This window comes from Sinocyclocheilus rhinocerous, unplaced genomic scaffold (assembly GCF_001515625.1).
Source record: "Sinocyclocheilus rhinocerous isolate Xijiao unplaced genomic scaffold, SAMN03320098_v1.1 scaffold533, whole genome shotgun sequence".
Classification (NCBI taxonomy): Eukaryota; Metazoa; Chordata; class Actinopteri; order Cypriniformes; family Cyprinidae; genus Sinocyclocheilus; species Sinocyclocheilus rhinocerous.
Window position 1 is genome coordinate 348,180 of NW_015642843.1, and position 12,645 is coordinate 360,824.

General features: G+C 37.4%; 1 protein-coding gene across 4 annotated transcripts in view; it reads left to right on the plus strand.

Moving 5' to 3' along the window:
- The first annotated feature begins 4,527 nt into the window (after positions 1–4,527).
- Positions 4,528–12,645, plus strand: part of ogdha (oxoglutarate dehydrogenase a) — a 34,420-nt gene continuing 26,302 nt past the window's right edge. For 2 of the 4 annotated variants that reach the window (XM_016574146.1, XM_016574145.1), the window contains exons 1-3: positions 4,530–4,711; positions 6,477–6,886; positions 11,741–11,929. In XM_016574146.1, coding sequence (XP_016429632.1) covers positions 6,662–6,886; positions 11,741–11,929 — 414 coding nt within the window. In that variant the 5' untranslated portion in view covers positions 4,530–4,711; positions 6,477–6,661. Of the gene's footprint in view, positions 4,712–6,476; positions 6,887–11,740; positions 11,930–12,645 lie in introns of all 4 variants that reach the window. The other 2 variants (XM_016574143.1, XM_016574144.1) reach the window with 2 other exon arrangements.

The window sequence follows — 12,645 nt, forward strand, 5'->3', positions numbered from 1 at the left end:
TGAACATTTGGGTGGCATTATGCAAATATTTCCATATAGTGTGGTAGATATGTGGGGGCGTGTTAGAATGAGCCGTTTTAGGGGGGCGTGGCAGAGTCTTAACTTTGATAAAGAATATCTCTTTGGTTTTGAGACTTTAGTCTTTGCAACTTCAGGGATCTTATCTATGCACAATCAGCTTGTAACACTCCAAAGAGAAAGGAAAACTTGAAATCGCATCATATGACCCCTTTAATATGCATAAGAATGTACTGTACTGTGGTGTACTGAATAGTTTGAATGGCCAGGCGAGTGCAAAATTAGTTTCTTTGAGGATTATTTATGGACAATGGCTAATAGTGCATGAACGAGTACTTTAAGCTTAGTTTCTTATGATTTTAAATGTTTAGTTATGTCACTAAACAAACTCTTAAAGCAGCACTAAGTAACTTTTGGCGCTCTAGTGGTTAATAAACAGAACTGCACACATCCCGCGGAAGAACATTCCAACCGGAGCTACTTCTCTAAGTTTATGTCTATGGCGATTCACGCAGGTATGTGTTACTCCGCAGCGGTGACGACCCGACCAGGCTACAATAGTCCAAATATAAGTACTTATTATAAGTGTACCGTAGTGATTCGGAATAAGACAAAAACGCGGCTTGGAAGATGAATTCATGATGTACTCGCTCATTATATACACTTAGCAAATTTTGAACACACAAAAAGTTACATAGTGCTGCTTTAAAGGGTTGAGAATTTTGTCATGATTTACTCACCCTCAAGTTATTCCAAACCTGTATGAGTTTCTTTGTTCTGTTGAACGTAAACAAAGATACTTTGAAGAATGTTTGTAATGAAACGGTTGATGGTTCCCATTGACTTTAATAACAGTTTCTGTCTCTTCACAGGTGGTTCAGACTAATAAATCAGCCTCTGTGCCATCTTACTCAGCCAGACCACCACCACCTCCGTTTGCACGGTAATAATATACAATACTGTTCAAAAGTTTGGGGTCAGTCTTTTTTGTTGTTTTGGAAAGAAATTCATACTTTTATTCACCAAGGAGTCAGGACACATATTCAATTGTTTAAAAGTGACAGTAATACATTAATAATGTTACACATGATTCTGTTTTGTTTTTTTTAGTTTTTTTAAAGACAAATGTTGTTCTTTTGAACTTTCTAATTATGAAAGAATGCTGAAAATGCATCACAGTTTCCAAAAAAGTATTAAGCATTAAGTAATATGACCATATGACCTGCTCTTTAAATTGCAATAATATTTCAAAATAGTACTGGTTTTACTGTGTTTTTGATCAAATAAATGCAGCCTTGGAGAAATGTAAATATCTTAGTGACCCCAAACTTATAAACATAGACAGGTGTCTTTTAAAGCAGCATCCTAATCATAAAACCTCATAAGTTGCTGATATGTAATATTCCACACAGGCAGCAGCATTTTGAAATAAATCAATTTTCTATAGATCTTTTTTCTGACTTGAGTCCTATACTCTGTCCACCCTCCACAGACCACCCGCTCCAACCCAACATCTTATGCCTCAAAGACCAGCGCCTGCACCCCCAGTATAACACACAACACACACATCCGACTGACAGTTGTATTTCTATCTGGGATGGACGGGCTAAGTGTGAAATGTGAAGTGGGAGGAGTCGAGGACGAATCAGCCGGTCGCACCCTCTCCCCCACTTATTCTCTCTCCCCCTCCATCTGCAAACAGCTGTCAGCTGTCAATCAAACCAAGAGCCGGTCACTGTTGCGAAAGAAACCTCCGCTCGCAATACATCGCAGAGTGCATGATGGGAGCGAGAAAACTCTTTAGCCAATTAAACACCTCCCACCTGTCACCCGACAAAAAAGATGTCTATGGCAACACACCGATCTCCTTAATTGTGTTACGATTCTTATGTGCTATATAGGACCACTGCGACTGATTGCACTTCAGTAATATCCACTGTTTATAGGAATGTACAGAGACCCTTTGATCATAGGCTGGCTTTAAAATGCTCATTTGTTTCCCCCTTTTTTTCACTTTTTGGTGCAAAATATATTCTGAACACCACATTCAATCTCCCCCCCCCAAAAAAAACATGTTATAATATATAAAAGGCAAATGCGATAATTTAGTTTGAGGCATCCTAAACATTTTACAAGGTTATCAAGTCATTAGTAATATCTAATTAACTGCAAATTATTCTCTTTTGCACTGTGGCGCATTATATTCATAATTTAGGTTTTCTAATACAGCAGTGCAAGTCATCATTTGAAATTGTTGTTACCCAACGCAGTGATTTAAATCTATGATTTTAGCATTTATACATATTTTATTTATACGCAACTTTTATAGAAAACCTATTTTTTACTTTATTTGCCAAGTGAAATTCTGTCCCCACCGAGGTAAAAAAATCAGGTAAACATGAGAACTTGTTTTTGAAAATGACTGATTTGTGACACTTTATGTTTGACTGCTGGTTTTAGTGTGGTGTTAACGTGTTTTTTTTTTTTTTCAAACTACAGACAATAACAATGAAAGCAAAATCGTTTTCAAGGGCTACATGACTTTATGCATGATATCACATACTATGCCATAAACACAAATCTCTTCCTTGCTGAAACTGTTAAATAAGAACGAAAAGACCATTTTGTCTGCATGTTTCATAAACTTCTTAATACCACAAGAGGTAGAGTATGTGTATAAAGTCATGCACCCTCAAACAAACCACTGTAACGTGTCTGTTGTAGAGCACATTGGACAGTATCCTCATACTAGGACATTTCCATCATAGCAAAATCAGCCAAGTGCCATACAACACATGTCTGATAACAACAAGTGTTATTTTACATCTGTGTATTATGTTAATGTGTATGATTGACTGAATGAATGAATGATAGATTCCTCCCTTCTTGCACTGCATTTCCATTTGTGTGTAATGACTGGTCTTGCAGCTGGAAGCAGTTGTGGATTCTGGATTACTGATGTTTTATGGATCAAGGATGGACTTGTTCAGGATGGGTTTATTTTGAGCTACCGTCAGTGTGATGGGGATGATTTCAGTTTTTGCATATGAAAATAAAAATCACTGGTATGTTTTTAATTATGCTGTAAAGTGTATTTTAAATATCATTTGCACAGCATTGCTAATAAGATGGTCTGCTGGACGGATACTACAGTACTTTCATCATACATAACCATAGAAATAAGCAAAAACTTATGTACTAAGCAACTTATTTAATCTTGGGGCTAGCGATATATAATTCATATACAAATATTATTTGAGCCTGATCTTTTCCATGAATCAGTGTCATGAACTCGGCCATGTTAACTGAACATTTATGGAGTAATTTTTCATAGATCATAAAATATTTTAGTTGTAAATGGAAAAGGCTTGTGAGAAAATACTTTTAATTTTCAGTGTTGTTTTGTTATTATTTATATAGTATAGCATTTATTAATATTTTAGCTTTCAGTTTTGATTTCAATTTTAATTTCAAGTTTGTTTTTTTTCGTTGTCTTTTTTATATGTGCTTTATTGGGTTTTTAAAAGTCTTATTTCGTTTTAATTTATTTTTTGTTAGTTTTTGTTTTAGTAATTTTAGTCCTTCAACAAGGCAACGGGTCTGGCAAGTTTTTCATCTAATATTTAGATTTTGTTATTTCGGTGTTATTTAAATTAATAAAAGACCAATTTTAATAGTTGTAGTTTTAGTTAACACTGCTCATTTTGCTGGTTTATGAAAACACCACTGAGCTATAAAATCACTTGAACACACATCACGTCGTAAAAAGGAACTTTACAGAAGCGCCTGAAAACAATTACTATAATAAAGTTTTATTAAAAAAAATGAAAAAAAATATTTTAGTACTGTTTAATATAAATGCAGACTATCCCTGCGTCTCAATGTTCATACTATCCATCCTAAGTAGTATGTGAGATTAGAAGAAGTGTGTCCCAAAGCATAGTATTTTGAAAAGAGTATGCCAAAAGTCCCCGGATGGTCTACTATTTCACACAGTTATTAATGCAGTCTAATGCGGTTATTAGAGAGAGATCGCGAAAGAGAGAGGGAGAGATTAAGTGCGTGTGAATACTTGCGTCTGGGGCGGATCTACTTTTAATAGAACCGCATGTCTTCTTTAGTGATACAAGCTCAGAAACATTTATAACCTGTTGAAGTTTTTTATGTTGTGTATTGACTTGGTGCCATGATGGATATTGAAATGTTGTTATTTATTTTTTCATTTTAAACCGTATAGATGATTACTTAATGGTACTATAATATTTGTGAACACAACTGTGTATGTCAGACCATAAATCCCCATAAACCTACCCGTCCCATACCTACCCGTACCCTAAACTTACCCTTAAAACAATGTTAATATATTTGTGGTAGCACAATCTGATATTTGTTGATGTTTCGTCTGTAGTCGTTACACCGGATGTCACGTGATGGCGTAATTATGTCGTAAAGAACTTCTGAATCGATTTGAATTGGTTCTTTGACAAGAACGGCTCGAAAGAACCGAGTCGCGGGAATGAGTCGGACTTCACTGCGAGTAAAAATACCGCGCGAAATGTCGAAGTGACGTCTGAAGCGGCTGACGTTCTTCATGACGGAACAGTTGTAGTGTCAGTGTCTCGAGCAGCGCAGGGCTCAGCGGAGCCGTTACCATCTCCGGTGCACGACCAGGTCACAAAGGCTGCTCGCACAAGTATGTGTTTTTTTTGTATGTATACACACTCACATCCGTCGTTAAATGGATGCTTGATTACAACGTCGACAAAATACCCAACGAGGAGGCGCGGTTCTCTCTTCACTTCTTCAAATTAGCATGGCTGCTTGTTCTTGTTTGGTGTGACACAAAGTTACCTGATATTTGATGACATAACTAGGTATTTACGTGTCAGTCCGTTGGTTAAAGGATACTAAACTATCCATTTACAAAACTACCGTGCCTGAACCGACCTTAAATTAGCTCATTATTGTTGCGGTTCACAACAGAAAGACGTAGATATTGTGTCTTTATTCATTAAACAGATACGTTTAACTGTCCCACAAAATAACAGTATAGTAATGAGTTAAAAGTTGCATGACTAAATTCCAGTATTGGCCTCTGATTTGACAGTTAGCATGGGCTGCTAATATTTTCATAAGACTCGTATGTTTAGTGAAATGACATTTTGATTGACACTCCGTGTCTCCATTAGCCTTCCACTAGGCATGTCCGGTGGGCGGGCTTAGGAATCTCCAGCCAATGAGCGCGCTGAATCAGTGCAGTGGGCGGGTGGTGTTCAGCGACTCATCAAGGGGAGTGGAATGTGGACGCAAGGTCAAAACAGGCGTGTGGATGGAGAGAAGGGGTCCATGTTTATTTCAACCACATGGTCATACCAGTTTCATTTTAGCGGAAAAGGACACCGCTAACAGTTCTTCATTTTAATGAAGTAGAGCATAGCTCAGATTATTACAGTAGTAGCGGGTGTGATTTATTTCTTAGGAATGGAGGAAAACCAATGCTTTGCTACAACGCGAGGAAAAACTCCTCACAAAGTTGCATTCGACATGTTGTGTTAAAATATTAATTTAATGATGCCATAAATATTCATTAAGATATAAAATAAGTCAAGGGTATGTAGTGTAACAATCATTAAATGTTATGTGTTTTCTACACTCCTGGTGACAGATGTTGTAAATTGTTATAAATTATAAACTATTTTTTAGTAATTATAAACAAATGATGTTTTTAACTCTGTTTAGCATATAGTCTGTAGTATGTTTTTGGGTGATGAAAATAAACTCACGTTTGACCCTCATTTCTTTCTGTGCATTAGTGAAGATAATACTGAACCTCTCTTGTGGCAAAAGTACAAGAATCAAAAGTCATCGTGACCTCATTATGTCACTGTTATCCGAGTTATGCTCTTGTTTACTGGCAAAGTGGCACATATCAATTGGGTGACAAATAAATTCAAAGTTCACTCATAGTTTCATCATTTGATGAACCTTTTCTATATTTATAATTTCTGTGTGACTCCGTGTGCACTCCAGCCAAAACCATTCTGGCACATTTTCATTCCACAGTCACTTTGTATATTTAAAACACACTAAGTTTTTTACAGTTTGCAAGACATTTGGTTCTGTTTCTCAAAAATACGAATCCTTTGGCACTCATGGTCTTTATCGGGAGCTTGACTAGCTCTTTGACCTTTGTCTGTTCTCTGGAAGCAGCCATTATGCCACGTAAAGCACAAAACTGCATAAACAGATATGAAATGAGATTACGTTCTGAGCTGTATGAAGATCTTTCATGATGATGATTCCAGTTACTGTTGTACCTGATTATAACTATTTGTTTCTTTTGCACTAAAAATCTAATTAAAACCTTCATGTGATACCCATGGAATGAACGCATAAGGCATTTTAATGCATATATCTGACTTTTTTTTTTTACTCGTGTATTCCTTTCCTTTTTTCAGAGTACAAACCACAGATAGGATTCAAAGGTCAAGGGCTTCTGGAACTATCCATTCTTCCCCAGGAAATTGAAACGCCTTTTCCGTTTGAGCTAAAGAAGAAGGAGGTGACGCTTCTCTTTTCTGTTGCGGCACTGGGGACATCCAGGAACTTGTGAGTGTGGGTGGCGCTCGTTCAAAAGACTGCGATGCACCGCTTAAGGACTTGTGCGGCACGGCTCAGGCCGATCACGGCCTCACAGACTGCTAAAAATCTATCACAGCAGAGGCCAGCGGCCACCCCTAGGACGTTTCAGCCATTCAGGTGCTACATGGCACCGGTGGCCGCAGAGCCGTTTCTGAACGGAACGAGCTCTAACTATGTCGAGGAGATGTACTATGCATGGTTGGAGAATCCCAAGAGTGTGCACAAGGTAAGAGGCAGAGGACGTGCAGGTGGATTATGGGAAGAAGGAATGAAGAGACCTCTCTTTCAGTGGTGCCAGTGGTCATGTCCTCCTGACTGTTCCCAATTTCCATTTATATATCTTTAACCCAGTCCCTAAGAAAAAGTTTTGGGCATTTCATCATAACAAAGGCAAAAAACGATTCCAATGCAAGTATACACTGAGTTTCCGTCTGTCTGCAGATGCTGGGTTGCAACTTGTATGTGTAAGGTCACATTACTGGGATCCCTGTAGTATTTTTAGAGCAGTCATGAGCGTGTGCCGGTTCCAGGACACAGTGACACACAGCGTCTTTATGAGTGTTTAGTTGTTTTCACCCACTGTACTTCTAATGAGGTTTTATGGAATAACCCTCAGTTATAATAACCACCTTCACAGTTCAAAAGTGAGTACAAGGTCCAGGGTATCTTGGGTTAATGTTTTGCTCAGTGTTCTGTGTATGGATATTTCCCCTGTCCTTAAGCCAATTACATATTCTTGGATTCAGTTTTATTTTTGTTATTGTGTTACAAGATCGCATTACATCACATTTTTTTAGAATCGTCCCGTATAGAACATGTTTCTGCGGGTCTTAAAGTCTTCATTTAAGGCCTTAAAGGTGTTAAATCAGAGCAATACGTTTTAAATTCATAAAGTTATGCCATTAAATGCATTACTAAAAATTTGTATCTACTTGAGTATTTGTTTTCCAGTACAAATATCTAAACAACCTTAAAGCAAGGTACATTTACTTGAGATGCAAAATGAAGATATGAAGTCTTGTTTTCTGAGAAATTAATGAAATGAAATTAAGTGAGTTTATGTTTGAAACAAGAACAAATATCTGTCAATTGGAAATGAAAACTTGTTTTCCTATTGAATTAAGTACATCTTTTTTCTAAACCCATTGGCAAATATATGTTTGTTTGTTTGTTTGTTTTTGACTCATCATTTTCCTCAGTTTCACAAAAAAAAAAAATCTTAGTCATTTTGCTTCTCAGGTAAATGTATTATGATTTAAGAAACTTTAGACACTGGAAAACAAGACAAAAGTACTGAGGAACAACAACACTTTTTGCAGTGTGATCAGAAGGTATAATAGCAGAAATTCCCATATTTGAGTAGTCAGCTATCCAAACCTTTTTTTTTTTTTTTTGTAAAATGAATTTTAAAATAATGGAGATTGGTTTATAACTCATTGTGCACTCCCTAGACATGTACATTTAGAGAACATATTGATGCATTGTGTTCCCTTCAATTTATTCTTTAAATTTTATTTATTTGTCTTAAAAAGCCTTACATTTACATTTTATAAGACCTGCAGAAACCATGTATAAGGCTGCGTTTACACTGGCACAAAAAAAAAAAAATCAGAGTTTTTGCTCACATCTGACTAGGGATGGAACGATTACCGGTTTCACGGTAAATCACGATAAAATGCCCTGACGGTTAGTATTACCGTTTAAAATTTAATTATCATCAAAACCGTGTTTGATTATCGCGCTTTTGAAAACTCGCGGTAAATCCTATCCAGCCAGCATCAGTCTGACGCAGAAGCAGCATTGAGCCACTTTCAAATGGGGTGTTAAATCGGATACATATCCGATATCTGGACATCTAACCTACGTCTAAACATATCCTATTCCCCTCAGAACTCCGAGCCACCACAATGTGAGGACGACATGTTTGACCATAAAGATATTGTTTTAATGCCGGAGTGCTGTATGCGCTCATGTTTTATTGAGGTGGGAACATATACGTATGGAATTGCGCAACATTCAGGAGCTGATTTTCAACCCCTGCCCCATGTGTTATATAAATACAACAGCTTTGCTACTAAAAGCTGCATTATATTTCTCAGCAATGTGGTGACAACTTAGCTGTTGGCTCGCTCACATGCTCGCTCTCATGAATTCATTGGAATTCATTCATATAAATATAATCTTACGGCGCAACTTTTTCAACTCATAATTCTACATCTAACAAGCTGTAGATAAAATAACATGAAAATTACTGTTATTTTCTGGTCTTTATCCGTTCAGTCAGATTTTGTGCTGCAGAACATCCGTGGCAGCTGTTGTCCATGTTGGCAAATAATAATGGCCACTCTACGTGAATTATATAAATAATTTTAATAGCACAGTCATGCAAAACCTGAGGGTCTACCATGTGCATAGTAAAGTGATCACTGACAGTAATTTTGGGAGTGAGTTAATGTAAAAACATGTTGGGTACCAGTCGAGTCTAAGTAAATGTAAACAGGCGGGCCAAAACATCAGATATGGTCAAAAGATCAGATCTGTGCATTAAGACTTGCAGTGTCAATGCAGCCTAAGTAAACTGGACCTGGGCTGCAATTCTCAAAAGCATTGTAAGTTAAGTTGATCGCAGAGACCATTGGTGGCAGTGGTTCCTTGATCTACTTAGGCTTATGGATATTATGCTTTTGGGAAACACAGCCCAGGTCTCTTTGCCCCTTCTAGATCAGACATTCACTAAGGTTCTGAAGGTTTTGTGTTTTAAATGTTGTTGCTGTAGTTTTTATTCCAGTTGCAACTTTTTATTTTTTATTTTTTTTGTCCGAGTTACCTCACCTTCTATTATTCTGTTTTAGTGTTGTTAACCTTAAACTGCCTTATAAGCGAGTAATGCATAAATCTAAATACAAAGCCTACATTATGGGTGTTGAAGTTACCCGTCCTTTTTGGCAAAAGGGAACGCCACAGCCATTTTTGAAAGTTTTCACTAAATCATTTAGTCCCAGGAATGGGCAAACTCAGTCATGGAGGGCCACTGTTCTACAGAGTTTATCTCCGACCCTAATCAAACGCACCTGAACCAGAGATTGTCTTACTATAAGGAGATGAGAGGGTCTGTATTACTTACCATTGGATAAAGTGTAACGGCTAACTCGGATCACGTGTCCCTTAATAACCAATCACATTACAGCCTTGACGTCATTGAATTTCAGTCAGAGTTGTACAACACTCAATCGGCGTTTACAGATACCATAGGAATGAATGGGAAATGCCATAAGCTGTATCCCATCTGTCGCAAAAAGTCAGTGACTTTTCTTATAAAACGGCATTTTTTTACCCGTGGTAAACTCTAAAAATAGTTAAATCCAAAAGTATTGTTTTGTCTAAAACACGTTGAAGATTAGCAGATAGGCTATCGATTCATTAAATGATGAGCCATTTCCTCTAAAAAGCTGTTTATTCAGCGAAGTGAAGCCTCTCCTCCATTGACATCCATTAAAAAAAACGGCCTCTGGTCTCCTTTCCCACTTACTGCCGGTCTGGAAGCGTTAGCTTAAGCCATTACGCTTTTTCGGCCAATGGTTGCAGGCTTGCCTTCTAGTGGCTTTACCTGAACTAGCTAATCAAGATCTTCAGGATTACTAGAAGGCTGCAGGCAGGTGAGCTTTTTTAGGGTTGGAGCTAAACTCTGCAGGTCAGTGGCCCTCCATGACTACATTTGCCTGTACTTTATCTAGTCCCAATTAAAAAAAAAAAAAGAAAGAAAGAACCGTTCACTTCTACTACTATAGACAGCCAAGTTTTAATTAAAAGCCCATCTTGCCAGGAGTGAATTACCCCTTTAAGTAGAATTGTTCAGATCTATGATAACTGGCAAATGGAAATCTAACTGGTTTATTTAAAAATCACAAACTAGGAGGGGTCATAGAAATTCATTCACCAGACCCATACCTGTATAGGGCTTTTGTCTTATAACTTTGGAGCTGAATTGCAAACAGTTCTTCTTTCCAGTGACAGGTTTTGAGTTTGTTTAGTGCCTGTTATTTGACAAATCACAATGTCAACCCACACCTGTTCAGAGTCGTTAGTTGTGTCACTGCAAACTCAATGCGGAGTCTCATAGAATTGTTCACCATGTTCACCATGCAAGAACAAGGACAAACTTTGTGTTGTCATGTGAAATTTGACTCATGTTAAAAAGTATTAATAAGGTCACTGACATCCATTTCATATACCTTTCAAAAGGCTCCAACACCATCATTACTGAGATTATATTATCAATATTATGTGTAAATGTACACACATGCCTTAAAAGAAAATGTTATGTTGTTTATATTGTTTATATGAATGTGAATGAATTGTAAAGCTCCAGCTCAATTATGATAGATCTTCAGGACCACAATCCCTGAACATTTTCTACAACTTCACATTGTATTGGTACGGCATTTAGAAACACAAAAAGTAGAATTAATGGTCTCACTCTCTACCCTAAATGTGAAGGTTATTTTAATGGAAAAGGCCTTGAAATATTGTATTAAGTATTAATCCAGCTGTTTCTAGTTTTCCTAACAAGCCACATGATTTATAGTCTGATACATCCATCTAGGGCTGAACGATTTTGGAAAATAATCTAATTGCGATTTGTTTTTACCAATATTGCGATTGCGATTTAATACGCAATAATTTTTTTTAAAGCTCTTTATGTTCTGTATTCATCTATGTCTGTAGCACAAATGCTGCATTATCAGACATGTTTTATAGTTGGGTCATGTTCAAAAACAATATAAATCCATTTATGTATTCCACAGATGTTTAATTTGGTGAAAATTAACCAAGAGTTTTATTATAGTTTTTTGTTCACACTGTTTTTGTCACTGTTACTGTGAAACAGTCCAAACTTACGTACTATGTAAAAGGGTTTAGACCTTTGGATTTTTGTCTGCTTTATTAGATGATGTTCAAAATGAGTTTAGTAATATCTTCATATCCAATTCAGTATGTTTTTTAAGCTATTGATTGCAACTTACTGAAATTAAGCTGACTAAATCCTAAACTAAATCCTGGCCCTTTTTCTGTTCTCCAGTCTTGGGACATTTTCTTCAGGAATGCTAATGCTGGTGCCCCCCCAGGTTCAGCCTACCAGAGTCCTCCTCCAATGGGAGTGAGTCTGGCCGGGCTCGCTCAGGCCCAGTCTCTGGTGGGGGCCCAGCCGAATGTGGAGAAACTGGTGGAAGACCATCTGGCAGTCCAGTCCCTCATCAGGGCCTATCAGGTACACACACAGATTTTAAAACCCCTGTGCAGTTGCTTCTTTAAAAATATTGGCTTAAAATTGATATCTCAGTGCTGCCTTTAATGAGTTTGCAGCGTGAACCTTTAACAAGGTAAGAGATCCATGTTCATTTTGTAAAAAAAAAATGAGAAGATGTGCTTTTGAGGTCACAGGAGAACATTCACTAAGCAGATAGCAGAGGTCGACCAGTGTTGCGGTTTCCCGATAACTAAGGTGAAAAATATAGCCAATAATTGATTAAAGGGGTCATATGATGTTGCTAAAAATAACATTATTTGGTGTAATGAAATGTGTTTATGCGGTTTAAGGTTCAAAAAACACATTATTTTCCACATACTGTACATTATTGTTTCTCCTCTATGCCCCGTCTTTCTGAAACGCGTAGATTTTTACAAAGCTCATCGGTCTGAAAAGCAAGGTGTGCTGTGATTGGCCAGCTATCCAGTGCGTTATGATTGGCCGAATACCTCAAGCGTGTGACGGAAATGTTACGCCCCTACCATATTGTGATGCCTTGTCAGGCCGGAGCGATGATTCAAAAACATGAAAAAAAACCCATTATAAACGAGGCATTCGTTGCATCCAGTGGGGACATAATTATGGATTATAATGACTTATACTGTCTTTTTACGCGTTGCATCGCGCCGCGTAAACATAAAACCATGTCTGCATTTGTGATCGGAGAAATGACAAAC